General features: G+C 43.4%; 1 protein-coding gene across 1 annotated transcript in view; it reads right to left on the bottom strand.

The window, feature by feature from the left end:
- Window positions 1–17,801, bottom strand: part of gpc5a (glypican 5a) — a 108,964-nt gene that overhangs the window by 81,296 nt on the left and 9,867 nt on the right. The window contains exons 3-6 of the mRNA XM_035628719.2: window positions 1,462–1,922; window positions 1,135–1,368; window positions 396–535; window positions 150–275 (exon numbers count right to left, since the gene is read on the bottom strand). Of these exons, the coding sequence (XP_035484612.2) occupies window positions 150–275; window positions 396–535; window positions 1,135–1,368; window positions 1,462–1,922 (961 nt within the window). The remainder of the gene's footprint in view (window positions 1–149; window positions 276–395; window positions 536–1,134; window positions 1,369–1,461; window positions 1,923–17,801) is intronic.

The raw sequence follows: 17,801 nt of genomic DNA, 5'->3' as shown, positions 1-17,801 counted from the left end.
AACTGAGCACTGGACCGAAGGACCCGGGATCGAACCATCTGGCTAATGGATGACCCGCTCTAATCCCTGTGCCACAGCCGCCCAGAGTGTCATGGTGGCCACTTTCCTTATTAAGACACTCTATGCTTTTCTTTTTTTTTTAAACAGACCTTTTCACGACGTCAGTTCCGTTCCAGCAGGACAGCCCGTCACCCAACACCAGCTCACTCACACACAGCTGATCTGCCAGGCCACCGTAGTAGGTACGATAGTGACGTAGACTGCTCAGAAAGTCCCTGAAAAAGGAGCCACATGGAGGCACACGGATAATTGTCAACGTTTTTACACGTTAACTGTAGATTTTGTGAGTTGAAATAATAAAACAACACTTTTCTGTGCACCTTTCAGCCACTTACCTTCTCCTGACAGCAAGCGACTCTCCTAACACTCTAACAGGAGCTTTGAGAGGGATGGATTCTTTGCTGCTGCTGCTGCTGTGCTGGATGCTGACTGACTGTGTGGACCTCCTGCTTGGTGGGCCACAAAGCCTGTGCACCTATTACGCAGAGAGACAGACACAAATTTAGGTCTAAACACTGCGGGAGGAAACGTGCATTTTGAGACCTTGCTAATCTTGTTAAACTGTGCTGGTGCATGACAAGCAGGCCTTATTTTAGCTGAGGGAAAGGCAGATGTTTATGCCTGGGCCATTAGTGCAGCCAAGCCTATCATCCCTAATTTCTGAGTGTTCTGAGTGTGCAGCCCCTTTCGGGCAGCAGTCACACCAATCGGCCACTAGATGGAGTTGTGGTGTCTCGATAAGTACAGCAAAGCTGGTGCAGTTCAGGTACAAATCCCGGGGGCGCTCAGTTCACACAAAAATAAGATCAACAGAGACAAAACAAGTGAAATCAAAGACTCTATGGTTCCGGTTTTATCAATGATGATGATGACGGATACAGATTTAGTTTGTGTAAATGTCTAAGCCTGAGGAAGAAGCTGTTGACACTCTGGGTTTGTCCTCGTTTGTCTGGTGGTTTAAGTTCCTGACCTCCTTGCAGCTGCCCACATGGATGTCTTTATAGAGAGTTTTTGCCTTGTATTTATTCTCCTCCTATCAACCCTGAGAGTTACCGGTGATGCTGCTTTTCTGACCTGTGCCGAGAGGCGGGGTCCATTCTTCTGAGCATGTCCGACAGCATCGCGGAGCAGCGCGTGAACTCCCAGTAGCACTTGCTCTAAATCCTGAGGTCCGTGCATCCGCGCCGACAGGCCCTCCAGCGAGCGGACAAACTCCCTCCAGTGGGCGTCGATTTCGGCCATGCTGGCCAAACAGCCCCGCATCACGTTGAGACAGTAGCCCATGCAGGGCTTGGACTGGGTTAAGCCCTGTGAGACACATTACCTTGGGGTCAGAGATTTCTGGTGAAGACTGACATTCATTCAGATTGACAAACACACCTCAGACACGAGCGTCCCTACCTGGCAGTGGGGACAGTAGTGCATCTTGAGCAGGGCCCGTCTGCACTCGCGGCTCAGCTGCAAGTGGTCTGTAGTGTTGATGACCTCGATGCCGAGGTGCAGCGCCTGAAGAAGGAGCTTCCCAGAGACCCCGGAGCGAGCGATCTGATCCGCCAGGAGGCTGGGCGCCCCACCGAACGGTCTCACGTCGCGTCTCGAAGACCTGACACACTCGGCATAACCTGGAGATATTTCACTGAGGCCAGGGTTGATGAGGTGGTTGTAGACCAGCGGGAAGAGGGCGTCGAAGAATCGCTGCACTAACTCGTCAACGCTGAGCTCGGACCCCAGTAGGAAGAGACTGATGTCGGTGAAGAGCTCCCGCACAGGGCCCACGGCCTGATCTGCCATGCTGTGGTGCAACCCCTGGAGGACGGCATTAGTGTGATTCTCCGCATGCCTCATCAGAACCTCGAAGGTCTCTGTGGGAACAGCAGGAGACGGGGAGACGAAGAGAGAAAGACAAAAGATTACAGAGGGACTCCAGCTCATTTCAATACACTATCATCTTCATCTTGCTTCAAAGCTAAGTTGTCCTTGCTGCCTGTTGAGAGTCAGAGATGCAAGGAGATGTGAACACTTGAATATTCCCTAACTGGTAAAAGAAAAATTACTGTACAGTAATGTGAACATGGCAAGAGAAGAGAGTTGAATTCATGGGTCCCAGTAGAAGCTGCAGCCTCCTCTTAAGCAATTTGCTCTCTAATCAAAAGCTGAGCTACTAAAGAAAAATTGAAATATAATATGAGCAGAGCTACAATATAGACAAGTGTTTTGATAAACCAACCATTTCTATCAGCAGAGTGTAGGAGAGGAGAGGGAGTCTCCTTGAGTCATTGGATTCAGTGTGGACAAGTGGATAAAGCAGAGAGAAGAGACACATGACAGAAAAACGGCAGAGGTTAAGAGACTGAAATGAGGGAGAGGAAAGGTTAATAGAGATTTCAGGACAGATAATAGGAACTTTCAAATATTAATTCCTCAGCGAAAAAGCAATTATTATAATGTCCATACATTTGCATTCAGCACACATGTACAACTGCCCTTATACAAGCACGCACACATGACTGAAAAATATGTATTCACTATCCTCCTCACGTGTGTTTCCATTCACTGTGTAAATATTCTGCTAAGCTGTGTGCGACAGAAAAGTCTGTCCACTCCTGAAAATACTCGGGACCTAATAATAATGCTCAGGCTGCTGCACCAGGAGGGAAAAGCAAATCACGCTGCTGCGGTTATGTTTGTCACAGCAGTCAACCCAGTGCTGTTTACAATACCTGCAGAGGCGCGTGTGTGCTTGCGTGCGTGCGTACGTGCGTGCGTGTGTATAGAAGAAGAATGGATTGTGCGATATTATGGCATCCAACAGCCACAACTATCTTTTCACCCAAACTATGTTTTGTTAACTCTGCCAAGGAGGTGATCTTTTTGCCCCTGTCCGTTTGGGAATGCAACAAAAATTCAAAACAGATTTCCACGAAACTCGGGAAGGATGGGACATGGCCCAAGAAATAACCCACCACATTTATGAAGAGAGATCTGGACAAAGGGGCAGATCCAGGATTATTATATCACTTTCATCAACACTGCATATTTTTGGACTTTTTCACTATTTCCCAGGGAATAATGCATGAATCTTGTATTTAGGGAATTGATATCTGTGAGTGTGTGCACTTCGATTCAGCTTGATTGAAATAAAGGACACTGTCCTTAGTGGAGGTATGCCATTCTAGTTTTGTTTATAACAATATTATACAATATAACATTTGTTACGCCTGGGATTTCTCTTTATGCAGCATGAAGTAAAGATATTTGATTCATCACACTGTGTCTGTAAATCTCCAGAGACTTAGCAACTCTCAATATTCAACAAGAATTTATTTTCCCATATTCAAGTCACGTAGAAAGGAAGGTGAGGATGGGAAAGATTACCATGTTCACGTCATCGGACAGCTCAAGTATATAAGTATATATGTGTATATTTTTATTAATAGTCGAGGAAGTAAGGACAGTAAAAATCCAGTGCGTCCTCACTCCTATATGGAGTATTTGTCAGATTATCCTGGAATAAAGACTCATGTTAATGGTTAATATTAATAATCACGACATCAAGAAGCAAGAAAATATCATGTATGATTAAAAGATATTTTAAAATGACCTATACAATATTTCATTAATTACTTTTTAGTTTTTAAATAAATGTCATACATTTTTGACAGCACAGCAGTAACACAAATATCACATGACTACACATTACAGTGTGATTTCCCTGAAACATGATATTAGAATATGATAAATTGTGCATGTTTTGTTGCAGACGTGAAGGAATGAACTCAGCACAATGGAAAAATGCTTCACCCAGTGCAGAGAGCTCGTCTTTATCCCATTCTCTCACTTCTCTGTTTTTTTTTTCTCAGCTAATACCGGAGCCACGGCCACTCTCACATCATGTGCTCGTCATGAGGTGTGAGGCAACGGTCAGGGTGAGGGCCTGGAGCTGAGAGTCTCAGGGGCTGGGGTGGTGGGGGGTTTAGGTAACCAGTGTGATGGGTGAGGGCTTAGACCATCAAGTGCTGTACAATATGCACCGACACGGAAAGTCTGACCGAAAGCTCCCTGGAGAGGGGGGGGGGGGCAGACACAAGGGTCTGACATGCCCACAGGCAGCGTTTAACACAGAGGCACCAGGGACCGAATGTGATCGCAAGTCTTCTGTATTCTCTAACAAGATCCGAGACTTAAAGATGTGTGCTCATGCGTGGATGAGAAAGAAGGCTGCACCTCCTACACAGAGACGACTCTGGTCAGAGAACGGCACGGAAAAAAAAACAGAGGATGACTCGAGAACGGCGACGACAACAGTGACAGCTGAAAGTGAAGTGAGGAAGCTGTCTGTGTCTCTGTGTGTCTGTCTGTGTAAATGACAGATGGTGTCCAGACGGGCAGAGCTACAGAGAGAGAGAGGAAGAAATATGTGCATGTGGAGTACAGTTCACGATTCCTGCAGCCGTGGGGTGCATGAATCAGAGATGGCTGAGTTATGAAGAGTCCCACCGGGATTACAGCACGTGCTTCTGGGGGGGTGACCGCCTTAGATTATGGGGTTAATGAATCCCATGTCAGACCACATAACGAAAATATGTGCAGTAAACAGATTTGTCTCCGTTTAATCCGCTTCTTCCGTTTCCCAGAAGGTAAATCTTGTCATAAAGTTCCCTTACCGATTTCTTCCATTATTAGGTACACGTTGGCAAACGTGAAAAGGCATAGATGAGAAGCTGATCAGTGACTTCGCTGTCTAAATAAATCTGCGTTATTAGAGGAACACCCACACAGAGATGCTCAGGCAGTGTTTATGACATTATACTTCTCGAAAGAGAGCGTGAAGCTGTGAGGCTCAGACCTACGGCCAAGCTTCTGGGCAAGCCTGAGGACAGAAATAACCCAGGGACAGGAAGAAAGGGAGCGAAGAAGCAGAGTTAAAAGCAGGAGGATGAGAAGGAAAGTATATATTTTACCGGCTTGAGACAGAATATTTAAGACTACTTTATCTCATGCACTGTTCGCATTTTGAAACAGGTCAAGCATGTTTCTTTTTTTAAAGTCATTCCAATAATGGATCGAATGGTTGTGAAGTGAACGGCGTCACTCCAGCTGCTGTCAGACATGCACTGAAGTCCGGACATTTGCCTGAACGAACCCGGCCGGAGGGGCTGTGCGTGGGCACGCAAATGTCGCTCAGCAGATTTTCCTAAAAACATTTCCTGCCGGCCCCCTTGAGAAATTTCTGGAAAATATCCGAGTGAGCCCGTGTGAGAATACAGCAGGATGATCTCCGGGAGATTCACAGTGAGCGAGTGAGCGCTCCACCCAGGCACCAACCATCGCCTGATTGTTCCTCTAACTCGCACGATCTCAAGCTGCGTACTTCAGATGCGAAAGGCAAACTCCAGATAATGTCCAGACCCCAATTTTTGCCGGACAGTTGCCGGAGTCGATGTCTGAAAACAGCTTCATGGGGATAAACTCACCGCAAATGATCGACCTGAATCCAGATTCCCTTAGCTCGACTGAGCGTCTCAGTGTCTTCCAGCTCCTTGTTTTTGTTCAACAACTTTACTCTTTTTGGCTTACTCTTTCACCGCTATCGTCAACCTTGCTTTCCGGAGCAGCACGTGGCCCCGATAAACCCGCTGCACTTGCACCAAATGACAGACAAATAACGTTAGGAACTAGCTGTTAAACATAGTGGAGACATAAGGTACATGTAGTTCCCTCTGGAGTTGGTGGAGACCAAAAGAGAGGCGAGTGAATATTGGACCTAATTCATCAGGTGACCAGACGCATGGGTCCAAATGAAGGAGAAGGTTACTCCAGGTCTGCTGGATGTGTACATACGCACCGGACGCAGGTTTGAAGATAAGAAATAACTAAGGCGAAAGCACGTTTGAACAGTCTATCTGACTTTTTGTTCACTACACATTCTTTATTTCTTGCAAACTTTCCAATTCCTTATATTTAAAATGAGGTTTTTTTTCCCCCACACCATGCTTGTTGTTGTGTTCCGAGTGTCAATGACCCCGCTGATAAGAGGAGCGCAGACATGAACGCAGAGAAGAGGCTGAAAACACTGTCCTGTCCGCTTCAATTAACCACAGCAGCTGGACACACGGTGGCTGTGTTTGCATGTATATAATATTATTATATATATATGTTTAATGGGAGTTAGATCTTCACAGATAATCTGAGTCTTGATAACATTTTTCTATCTTTGTAAATAGCCAGAAATTTTATTAAATATGATACATTTAGTGATTTGTACACAACAAATAGGGTCCACTTATTGTTATGTTATTCATCACAGAGTTAGTTTTTTTGCTTTGAAAAAATACATATATTTATCACATAGTATTTTCAACAGCAAAACAAGGCTGTGTTATCTGTTTTGGAATTATGTTTCACTTATTTGTTTTTTATGCAGAGTAGTGGAAAACCATTACCAGCTGTGGGCCTGGTTCCCTGCTCGCCCACCCAGTGAGGGCCCACAGCGATAAAATAGCATAAACACAAGACAAAACATTCTTGTATCTATGAGGCTTTAAGTACAAGTACTCTTTTTTTTTGAAAGTATGGAATTTGAAGAAAAAAAACTAAACATAAACATTAAATGAAATAAAAGAAGAAATAAGTTTTGATGAGTCCACTCATGACTATTATTAAGTAAGAATATGCGGTTTCAATCCATCGTGTGCATCCTTTAGAGCAACTAAAAAAAAAAAGGAGCCATTACAACACGCCACCCATCAACCTGCTCCGTCGCCTGCTAGCACGGTGAATAGATTCTGACAGATGAACAATTAATGCTTGAAACCTCGGGTATACTGCTGGCTATCATCCAAATACATTGGCTATTATATTACCGATTGCAGAGCCCTTTTAGTTGAATTCCTCAGCAGCTGAGCTTTTCTCCATGTCTAAAAGGCTTTTAAATTTGATCCCATTTTCTTCCTTTCGCCCATAATTGCCGCATTTCTCATTTTCTTTAAAGTGGGATGATCTGGTTAACTGTGACAGGGGTAGCTAACCGAGTGATGAGTAACACTTGAGGTCAGGCCTTGTGGCAATTCGCACTAAAGGTTGTTTTTTTTTCTTTAAATCACCCGATCACGCCGTCTCTCTCTCTCCCTGTTCACCCCACTGTATCCGACGGCTTTAGGAGGCAACAGTGATATTTTGACGGACAGATACAACAACTGTTAATCGGCATGGAAACTAACCAGCACGGGTTGTGGAGATGTGAACTGATAAGGAAATGCGGGGTGTTGTTTTCACCACCAGAGGGGGACGTTTCTAATTCTTAATATGCACTTAGAGAGAGAATAGGACGCGTGATGCTGAGGAGCCTGTTCAAATTGAATACTCGCGTGTCACGGCCCAACATCTCGATAAGCAACGCTAGATCTGGATTTTTATTTTGTACTTTGGTAAAAGCTCTTTTTCTCTCCCCACTTCCAGTAAAGTTAAAAAACAATCTGTAAAAAAAAACAAAAAAGCCATTGGTTATTCCGTAGTTTAGCAGCATATCTGTAGCATGTCTGTCTATATGTTATGTTTCTATGTTATTATGTTTTCGTCCTGCTTCACCCATATATAAATATATATATATATATATATCTATGTATATATCTTTTTTTGTAGGAAATATAAAAACAGCCCTAAAGTGGCAGATTTGCCCACATTCCCATTTAATCCCCCATCGCCTGTTAAGACTAAAATATCACATGACACATATGCTCCTCTCTCTGTGTGTTAGTTATCCTTGTTTTGTTAAAGGTGTCAACCAAGCATCTTCCCGTCTGATTCACTTGTATGTTATGAAGCAGTTAGACCCCTCGGGTCGTCTGAGACATGTTTACTCAGAGAATCAAAAACCGAGCGACCCACCTGCGGAACAGGCTGCCTGAATACCTGAGGTCTAAACCGTCTCGTGTCTGTCGAACACTATTGTTTGCTTCAGCTCACCAATGAATTGCATACGTGACCTCTTTCAATCTTTACTTGGTTTCACTCGTCTTGTTTCGCTTTTGTTTTTATTGGCTTTTTTTTTTATTGCAATTTGAATGTGCTCTTGTTGTTTTGTCACAAGTGTTTTTAATTATCCGATGCCCTGTAAAGCTTTGAATTCCTTTGTTTTATTGTCTTTTAAATGTATTTTCAATGTTCTTCTGTCTAATTTTTGATGTCTGTAGTGTCTTATTTCTGTGTATTTCTGTGCCTTTGTAAATTGCTCTGTGTCTGAATGGCGTTATATAAATAAACTTGTTTATTCATAGACGTGTCATTGAGGAAAAAAAAGATCAATCTGCTCATGGGATGAGAAATAAGATGATTTGTAGTTGAAGATCCAAACGGACAACAAAACAAAAGCTCCTGCTCTCTCTCACACACACACACACACACACACACACACACACACACACACACACACACACACACACACACACAGATTAGGCAGAGTGCATCTTTAAATGTTACACAGCAGCAGTATGTTCCTTTGAAGATTTCCATGCCTCCAGGTTCAGAGAGCTCAAACGCCGCCAGCTGACCTCAGCGCAAAGATGTTGTTTACTAATGTGATTCATCCGCTGTGAATGGCTGTGACCACAACAGAGGAGCCCGGTGACATCTGATAGGCTCCAGTAAAAAGGCCATTCTCCGTCGAGGGAGGATGAGTCAGTGGCTCTTGCGGGTTCGGCTCGTCCCAGACACAATGAAAGTCGATGACTTACAGGGTGGCACAGTCGGTACTGTCAACAGAAAGCTATGTCTTAATTGTGGCATATTAGAGGACGAAAAAAAAGAGCCCCCGCACACTTTGTTGTTTCAGGACTGAGTTTGTTGAGATCATAATCTGCACCAATGTTTGTGTTAGCTAAAAGTGATTGATACAAAGCTCCGTAAAGATGCAGAGGAAAGACTCTCCGATCTTCTTCCGACACAGTGCAGAGCTACAGGCACAGGAACGTGTTCAAATTTTCGTGATTTTCGCAAGATTAAATTCCCAGCATGTCTTTTGCACAACTCCCTTCAGACCCATAAACGGTTCATTTGTTTTCCATATAAGTAGAGTTTTGTGCCTGACTGTCAACACATTTTTTTAAATCACATTTTTGTACGTTCACCTGATCGGCCGTGTGCTGACTCAAAGACTCCAGGTTTTGCTTGCAATTGAGGGGAATTCAGCAAATTGAATACTGTCTCCATTCTCACTAGAATGTGCACATCACATGAAACATATGACAATATTGAGCAGAGAGAAGAACTTTGCCTCTGTCTACAAACACTGTTTCTAAAAATATGTGAAAATTTGCTTCAGATTCACCTGGAAATAAATCATGTCTAGTTTTAATACCTTCCTCTGAGGCTGTAAACCGGGCCGGTCTGGTACTGAGCGATCCCAGCAAACTCCCAGACTCTTAAAGTTGCTGCACACACAATGCCAAAAAATAAACCTGCCTCTAATCTCGAGAAAGAACCAGACAACACTTACAACATCAAAGCACTTATTCACCAAAACCCACCGAATTCGGGGCTGTCGGGGTTGTGATAAGCATTTTAAAATAACCTTATTTGAGCTTCTTTTTTTTTGCTATGACAAATTTCCGCACGAGCGTGTTCGATTGCGAGGGAGAGCAGGCAGCTCTGTTTGCTCCGCTCCAGGTCTGAGCTGAGGACGTGTCCGACAGCCACACCTGGCTACGTCTACACGGGCAGGCTGCTCAGAGGGCAAATGAACACGTGGAACGACTGGAGACAAAAATAAAACAACAACAACAGATAAGGCAAATGATCAGATTTGGCATCGTGACAGCAGTATCGTACAAACACGCACGCACGCACGCACGCACGCACGCACGCGGCCTGGCAGGCTGTCCCGATTTAGCTGGAGATTGAGGTGAAGCACAAAGTGTTCCTCAGAGGGGCTGAGGGAGCCCAGTGTACCTGACCCGCTCTGATCTACAAACAAACCACAGAGTAAAAACTGGGCCTTTTCATGTATGTGTTTGTGTGCGTCGAGGCGTGTGCAAGCATGTTTTGTACGGGGCCAGGAAGAGATGCACAAAGAGGGGGAAAGACCATGCCGAACACAGTCCCGTTTCAAAATGCTCCTGCACACAGGTTTCGGTCTCTGGGACTGACGGTGACCACTCTGACCCGCAGACAGCAGAGGGAAGAAAAGGGTTCCTGCGAAAATGTGAAAAAGCCCTGTGGATGTTTTCGTTCCCCCTCCCCTCCCTGTCTTCAGTTTCAATAAAGGAGGCATTGTTTTAGAACTGAAAACAGTCGTGTGCTCAGAGGTGTTACAGAGAAGTGTGCTCTGGATCTGGGTTATTCACAGAAGGACGGAGGGGGGTGGAGGAGAGGAGAGGAATGAGAGAATAAAGCATAGGAAAAGGAACATTACGACCATGAGTCATTTTAATCTATTTTGCCTGGAGTCAGGTTCAGCTTCCCATCAGCCTTTATCTCTCTGTGTACTTCCTCCTTCCCATCAATAAACACGCCCCTCCATAAATACACATATTAACGGTTGACAAACACAAATTTATCCGGCACAAATGCAGCCCTCCTGTCATAAATCTCACAGCACCCAGCTGAAGTACAACAAAAGACAATTGCCTCTGCCTCCGTCTATCTCTGCATCTACCTTTTCCTCCCCTCTCTTTCTCTCTGTTGCTCTCCATTACCTCCAAAAGGCTTAAAAGTCAATATTTGAGGATCTGTTGCGGCTCTCGAACACTTCAAAGAGCACAGAGCTCTGCTGTGAACACGGCCTTTAATATGCCGTTCAGGAAAAGCAGCAGAGAGGGTCATAGAGAAGTGTGTGTGTGTGTGTGTGTGTGTGTGTGTGTGTGTGTGTGTGTGTGTGTGTGTGTGTGTGTGCGTGTGTGTCTGTGTGTGTGTGTGTGTGTGTGTGTGTGTGTGTGTGTGTGTGTGTGTGTGCGTGTGTGTCTGTGTGTGTGTGTGTGTGTGTGTGTGTGCGTGTGTCTGTGTGTGCGTGTGCGTGCGTGCGTGAAACATCCTTTCACACATGCGGCACATGTAGAAACACAGTCAGGTTTAACAAACATTAAAGATTTTCAGAGCGTGTAGGAACCCAGACAGAAAAAAAGGAGGCGACTGAGCTGCTGCAGTTTTAAAAGAGCCGGAGTGAAAAATAATAATATGATAGTAAAGCTTTCATTAGCTTTCAAAGGTGGCTCTGTCTGAGGCCTGCTGAGGGTTTTCCTGCGGCAGGCCTCGGGGAGCTGTTAGACGCCGGTGAACGAGCTGAGGGGGCTGTCATGAGCCTCCGTCGTGGGGCTAATGCGCACAGCGAGACGGTGATTACTCTATTGGACTGAGTAATTACATTAGATTTCTTAAAAAAGATGATATGGAACATTAGCTTCAAGGGTTGACAGGGGTAAGATGTGTAATTTGACCGGCGAGCAAAACTGGTAAAACAGAACTGTGGTTGTTGTCGCTATGATAAGAACTGTTTTAATATATAAACTTTGATCCGCGTTCACAGCGACAGATTTACACTTTGATGGAAATGTGATGAGACCGGAGGTCAGTGAAATTATTTTAATAATTGTAAAATCCAGGATAGCCGAAATTTGCGTGTGACATCTCGCGGTGAGTTTGCAATTTGCAACCGATTGAACAACCCTCGCCTTACCCTATCCTTCTAGTGTAGTACGATGGAGTATTACGGCCATATTGAAGAAAAAATTCAGTGATTTCGAGAATAATGTCCTAATATACCCAGAATAAAGTTGAAATGTAATGAGAAACATAGTCATAATAAAAATATTAGGAAAAGTATAATAATGCATGAGCCATTTCCTCCTACACAACGATTCCTCATTTTAACGCAGGCGGCAGACTGATCTTCTGATATTCCCCCTCTGAAATGACACAAGGCCTGAAATGTGGTATTTTGACTCTAGCCTTGTAATATGTCCACTTTATTCTCAAAATCTACAAGAACCTACGGTGGCCTCCAGGTACCATAACAACGTGAAAGGCCCTCTGTAGAGTCAGTGTTCGATTTGTCTGTTCTAGGCTCCTGTACAAACATGGCAGTACAACATGGCAGACCTTGTGGAAGAAAACTTGCTCCTGATTTAGATAAATGGCACAACACAACAATTCTTAGTTTCAGGTCAAAATACAACATCAAAAACAGAATTATAAATCTCATATCTAATATCTGCTGATAAATCCCCCTTAATCATACCCACAGGAACATTGCTGCACTGACTTATCTTTTTTTTTTTTCAATAAATAAATGAATCATTCTAAAGGATAGTGAACAGCAACAAAAAATTACAAAAGTACAAGATTTTGTCCTACAAACATTCCAAACCCCAAAGATAGTCAGAATGTGAGAGAATCATAAACTTATCAAAACAGAGGAGGAATTTAAAACATTTATATAAAACAGATCTATAGGCAGTGCAGAACAGGTCATTGGATGTTGGACTCTCAGCAGTAAAAACAACTCATTCATTTGTAACTCATGCCAGGATACCAGTGATAAGCAGGACAATTATGCCATTATATCTCATGCCATGTAGGGGAGAAGGACAGGATGAGGGGGAAGAGAGGAAGAGGGGAGAGTGGGAGTAGACAGTGGGCCTTGGTGTGTTGCTGTGTTTAGGATTTCATCGCCCAGACGACTACATGCAGCCTAATCCCTGGAGACTCCTTCCTTACTTAGGAAATACTTCCTTCCATCAGACTGACAGAAGTAGTGATTTCTCTTCTCTGGACAACTGCAGAGAAACAGAGACGCACAATCCAGAGAAACATGCCAAAGGACCAAGTGAGCTGGGGTGGGCTAGGGGGGGGCGGGGAGAGACACTGATGTTTTCATGAAAACAGCAGTGAGTTTGTGCTGAAACCATCCTTGCAGTTTCCTCCCGGTATCAGGTTTAGGATGCAATTTTTTGTCAAATGTTATGATGTACTCAGAGAACAGCCCAACTTGTGTCTGGTTCGCCCCCGAGTTTGACGCTTAGATTATTTAAAGAATGGCTGGTTAAACTTGAGGGCTACTTCCAGAAAAAGCACCTATTATGGTCTGATCCGTTCACTTAACATACCACCAAATCAAAGTAACATAGTTTTGGAAGGAAAGCTCTGAGTGTGAGCTCAGTCTTTGCTGTTCATTGCAAACTGTTGCACTTTCTTTTTTTTTTTAGCTGCACAGTCAGCTCTGCTACACAAACATCACACTGGAATAATATTACTCTGCTGGACTCCACACAGCTCAACACTATGCAACTCTGTAAAAGGGAGAAAAGAAACTGTATGTCTGGCATAAAGATACAGTTCTTGTTTAGCAGTAGGCATTGTCATCTAACCTAGAAAATGGCCCCAAGACAACACCCGGCAGCCACAAATCTCCATTTCAAACGGGCACGCGGGAGACAAACAATGTAAAGTGCTGACAAGTGTGTGTATTTTTAGGGTTCTATGCAGTGAGTGGCTACAGTGCAGTGTGTGTAGACTATATGTGTGTGTGTGTGTGTGTGTGTAAGACATGAAAGTCAGGGTGCATGTGTATCAGGGATGCTGGAAGTCAGTCAGAGTTGGGGATGCTGAGAGAGGGTCTCATATCAACTGCAGTGCTGCAGCATTATTTTTATTTTGGTATAAAGTCTGATGGACAACTCTTGAACACCAATCTGTCAGATGCCAAAGCAGCCTGGGACCATAATCAGCAGTGGACAGTTCAAACACTTCATCAGAAGAACTGAATTTTTTTTTTTTTGAAATTAACAAGCTACTTATGGGCCATCTGCTAAGATGGAGGGGGCGGAGTTTATGACATATACTCCATCCAGCCACCAGGGGGCGATTTAATTTTATGGCTTCACTTGTGGGGAACTGTCACGTCATCCATCTTTTTATCATTGTTTGAGGGGAGCCAAGCTAGAGATTTCCCTGTTTCCAGTGTTTATGAAAGACTAACAGCAGTTGGATGCAGCCTCTCTACCAGAAGCGCATATGAGCAAATGACACAAAATGTTGACCTACTCTTGTAAGCACCGAGATCGATAACAAGATCAGAAAATGTGTTGCGTTCGCTAGCGTGGAAACAGTCTGACCGCTTTGCAGCAGAACGAACGGCCGGATTATTGAGGGGTATTGACTCTGAATAATCCTGCTTCCCTCTAAATCCTCATCCTCTGACTTCAAACACTGTGCAAAGACTTTCAATAGAACCTGGCATCCGCCCAACTCTCTCTCCATCAGTCGTTCATTCTTCTTCTTCGCATTCTTTTTCACTCTCTGTCCTCCCCTGGATCAACTGTCCAGCCTCGAATCACAAAGCCAAGCCCAAATTCTGTGGGAATCTCGAGGAGAGGCCCCTGCATTGGCTGACACACATGCGCAAGCACACACACACACACACACACACACACACTCTGTCGTAAGAGTAACAACAAAGACGGTATGGCTGTAGACCCGGTGGACAAAGAGGGTCCCACACAAAGGAGCAGAGAGCAGGTTAGAAGGCCAGCTGTGAGAATCTACCTATGAAATCTTCAAACAAATCCGGCCAAAATTTTGTACACTCGATTTATGTAAGTATTCATCTCACTTTTGACAATTACTATTGTCACTCAAATTCAAGCCTCAACACCTTTCATGCACACTCATGGCTTTTTATGCTTCACAAAAACCTCTAAGTCCAGGTGGAAAGACAAGAAGCCTCCTTAACACCAGGTTTGTGATGAATAAACAACATCAAAAATGTGAAACACTCTCCTCCAAAACTATTCATCCGGTCAGTGATGTGAATTTGTAATAGGTGCGACACTTGTTGCGATATAAGGCTGAAATGGATTTGCACTAGGTCATTCTTAAGAAAGAATGACACATTCAACATCATCCTGTGATGAGGATCCCGTCCTGCTGACTCGACAAAAGCAGAGATGTTGGGTACATCCCAATTTACAAGGAAGAGAAGATGGACGATGAAGCTCTACCAGGGCTCCAGGTTCTCACATAATAATCTCTATAACTGTTGTCTGGGTTGCTATTCTTTTCTATTCCATCTGAGGAGGCTGAGGACAATACTAGGATCTTATTGACTCAGAGCAGTGTCTGGCAGTCTGGCTGAGGTTAGTTGCTGTACAGCCAAAGCTACTATAGTATCCAATGAGTTGTTGGCGGTTTTATTCATGGTGCAAAAGCTAAACAAAAATAATGTTGCTTTTCTATTTTTTTGCATTTGCATATTGTGTTCATGACAAAAACAATAGTACAAAATAACACTGACGAGCAAATGAATCGCACCCCAGGAGTGTATTGACCTTAACATTTAAATATCGACAGATGGTGCTGAATGAGAAGTTACAGGATGACCAAGTTCTCGGTTCTTTCTTTCCGAGAGGGGTTCTTGGATGTGTTCCCCAAATTTAATGACAACGCAAACCTATAACAGCAGAGAACATTTCCCTCAAAACCACAACTGTCAACTTTGTGGTGGCACTATAAAGTCAGCGGATCAACAAAGTTGTTCATCATGCACGATCCATATATACAGTGGCTGTGCAAAGGTTTCTGCTAATCCAGTACATGTTGAGATATTCACAGGATATGTGAAAACTTGTACCCTGCAGCCAGGGGACTGACAAAGTCAATAGGATGCCTCCTCTAGGCTCCGTTCCATCCAACAGTTATTAAGATATTTCAGTCTGGAGTCTGGACCAACGTGGTGGACCGAATGACCAGCTGACACACAGAGGTCGACATCCCTACGGTCATGCCACTGGTGCGGCTAAAAACAGCTTTAAAAGGTCTCCAAATATGCCACCAAGATGGTATTTTGTGGATAACCTCCAATCTTTTTTAAGAGAGAGACACCAACTGCCATGTTGCAGCAACTGGCAAACTACAAAATATATTTGTTTGTAATGCGTTCCTTTGACTCATATCTCATTCATTGTAGAATTTTTTTTTCTCCAGTAACCAGAAACTATTTTTGACACAATAAAACAAAAACCAGCTGCTATGTGAGCCAGCCTGTTGTTTCTTGAGGGGACTGTAACATGAGGAATGTTAATTTTCAAGACAATAGACGCTAAAATGCAGAGTCCTATAAAAAGCCGCATATTTTCCCTGACTGAGGCAAGGGGCCAATTTGTGACCAACATAGAAACTTTACTGGAAGGGAACACGGTCTTACTGTAGTCAGTGATGCAGTTCCGTTCAGGGCTGCTCGCAGCACAGTATCTGTCCTTGGAAAGAAATTATTGTTTTGAACTTGAATTTTTTGGACAAATGCGGATTGCAAAGGAGCACTTAGGTAAGTGTGGCGGCTCCGCCAGCGATGCTTTTAGAGCAATGCTTTGCACAAAATCACTTGAAGAGCAGCCTGATAATCACACTCAAATATTAAAGCAGCTACACAAGAAAATGTGTTCAGGCGTTCAGACTGCTGAAGCAACATGTCAGCAATGGGAGTGAGACAACCCAAAGTATTGTTTATGTCAAAGCTGGCACTTACACACATTAAACAAAGAACCATTTCACTTAAACAGACTACACCCTGTGTTTAGGTCAAATTACCCCCTTTCAATAGTAGAACACATAGAAAAAATGTCAAAAAGGTGAGGTGGGTACTAATATTATATGTATTTAAGTGATGTAGTTTGATATATTGCCATCGTAAACCAGACAGGTGCAACTTGACAAACCTGACTGATAATTAAACTGAATTCAGTGACCCACCTGCTGGTTTCACCCACTTGACAATACAGATTGACAAAATAAGGGTCTAACATAAACTACTGTGGATATGAGCTTTAAAAGTCCCCCACAAATACAAGTTGGGTTTTGATTGTTTTTGTGTTTTCTACACAAACTGAGTTAATGTCCATCATTGTACATATGTCAAACCGCTTCATGTATCAGGAGACACTGGGTTTGTGATAATTTGGTTCAAGAAAATTGTAAATTTTGACACAAGCCAAGTTGACAAAATTGGTAATAATGCAAGGCCCAAATAAATATGCAATTAATGAATATATGCCCTCGGGATCTCAAGGCGCATTCCCCTAATGGTAATCAAGCCTTGCCTCTGGGGGTTTCTAGAAAGGCTTGAAGACTCATACCAGCCTTTCCCAAAACAACATACTTTTTTCCCAAAAATCACATTCGACAAGTCACGAAATTCGCTCATATGTATTTGAATGTGCGAATAGATAAGTCTGTGGGCTGGTTAGTGTATAGTATGGGTTTTGTCAACAAGACATTTTGAGACTGGGAAGCAAGATCTCACGAAACAAAAAACAAACCATCTACCCAAGATTCATTCAGATTTGAATGAGAAATGTGTAAACTAAATTCTGTCCATTCAACTTCAATTGTTGTGATTTTGAATTCTTCCGTAGAAACCTGATGGATTAAGTGATCTGTGATGGGTTGATGAGATTCCCCTGCTTCTTAAGGTAAATAATCAATTTATGAACAAACTGGACTAATTGAAGAATGGCTGAAATGCTGTTTTTCAATCTCCCATCACACGGCACTCTCAGCTGGCTTCCCCGTCCTCTCTGATATTTGCTTGTGACCAATAAGTTCTGTCATGGCCGATGTGTCGAGTTATACAATGCCGAGTGTCCCGAAATGTAATTTTCATCTCTACTTATATCTACAAAAGGCCAATAGTTTAACTTGCTGACCGGCTATTGTATCATTATCATTTCTTCTTCTGTTTTCCTCGATCAATTCAA

Source organism: Scophthalmus maximus, chromosome 4, assembly GCF_022379125.1.
Source record: "Scophthalmus maximus strain ysfricsl-2021 chromosome 4, ASM2237912v1, whole genome shotgun sequence".
Taxonomy (NCBI): Eukaryota; Metazoa; Chordata; class Actinopteri; order Pleuronectiformes; family Scophthalmidae; genus Scophthalmus; species Scophthalmus maximus.
Note: the sequence above shows the minus strand (reverse complement) of the source record. Positions and strands in the feature narration are given on the sequence as shown.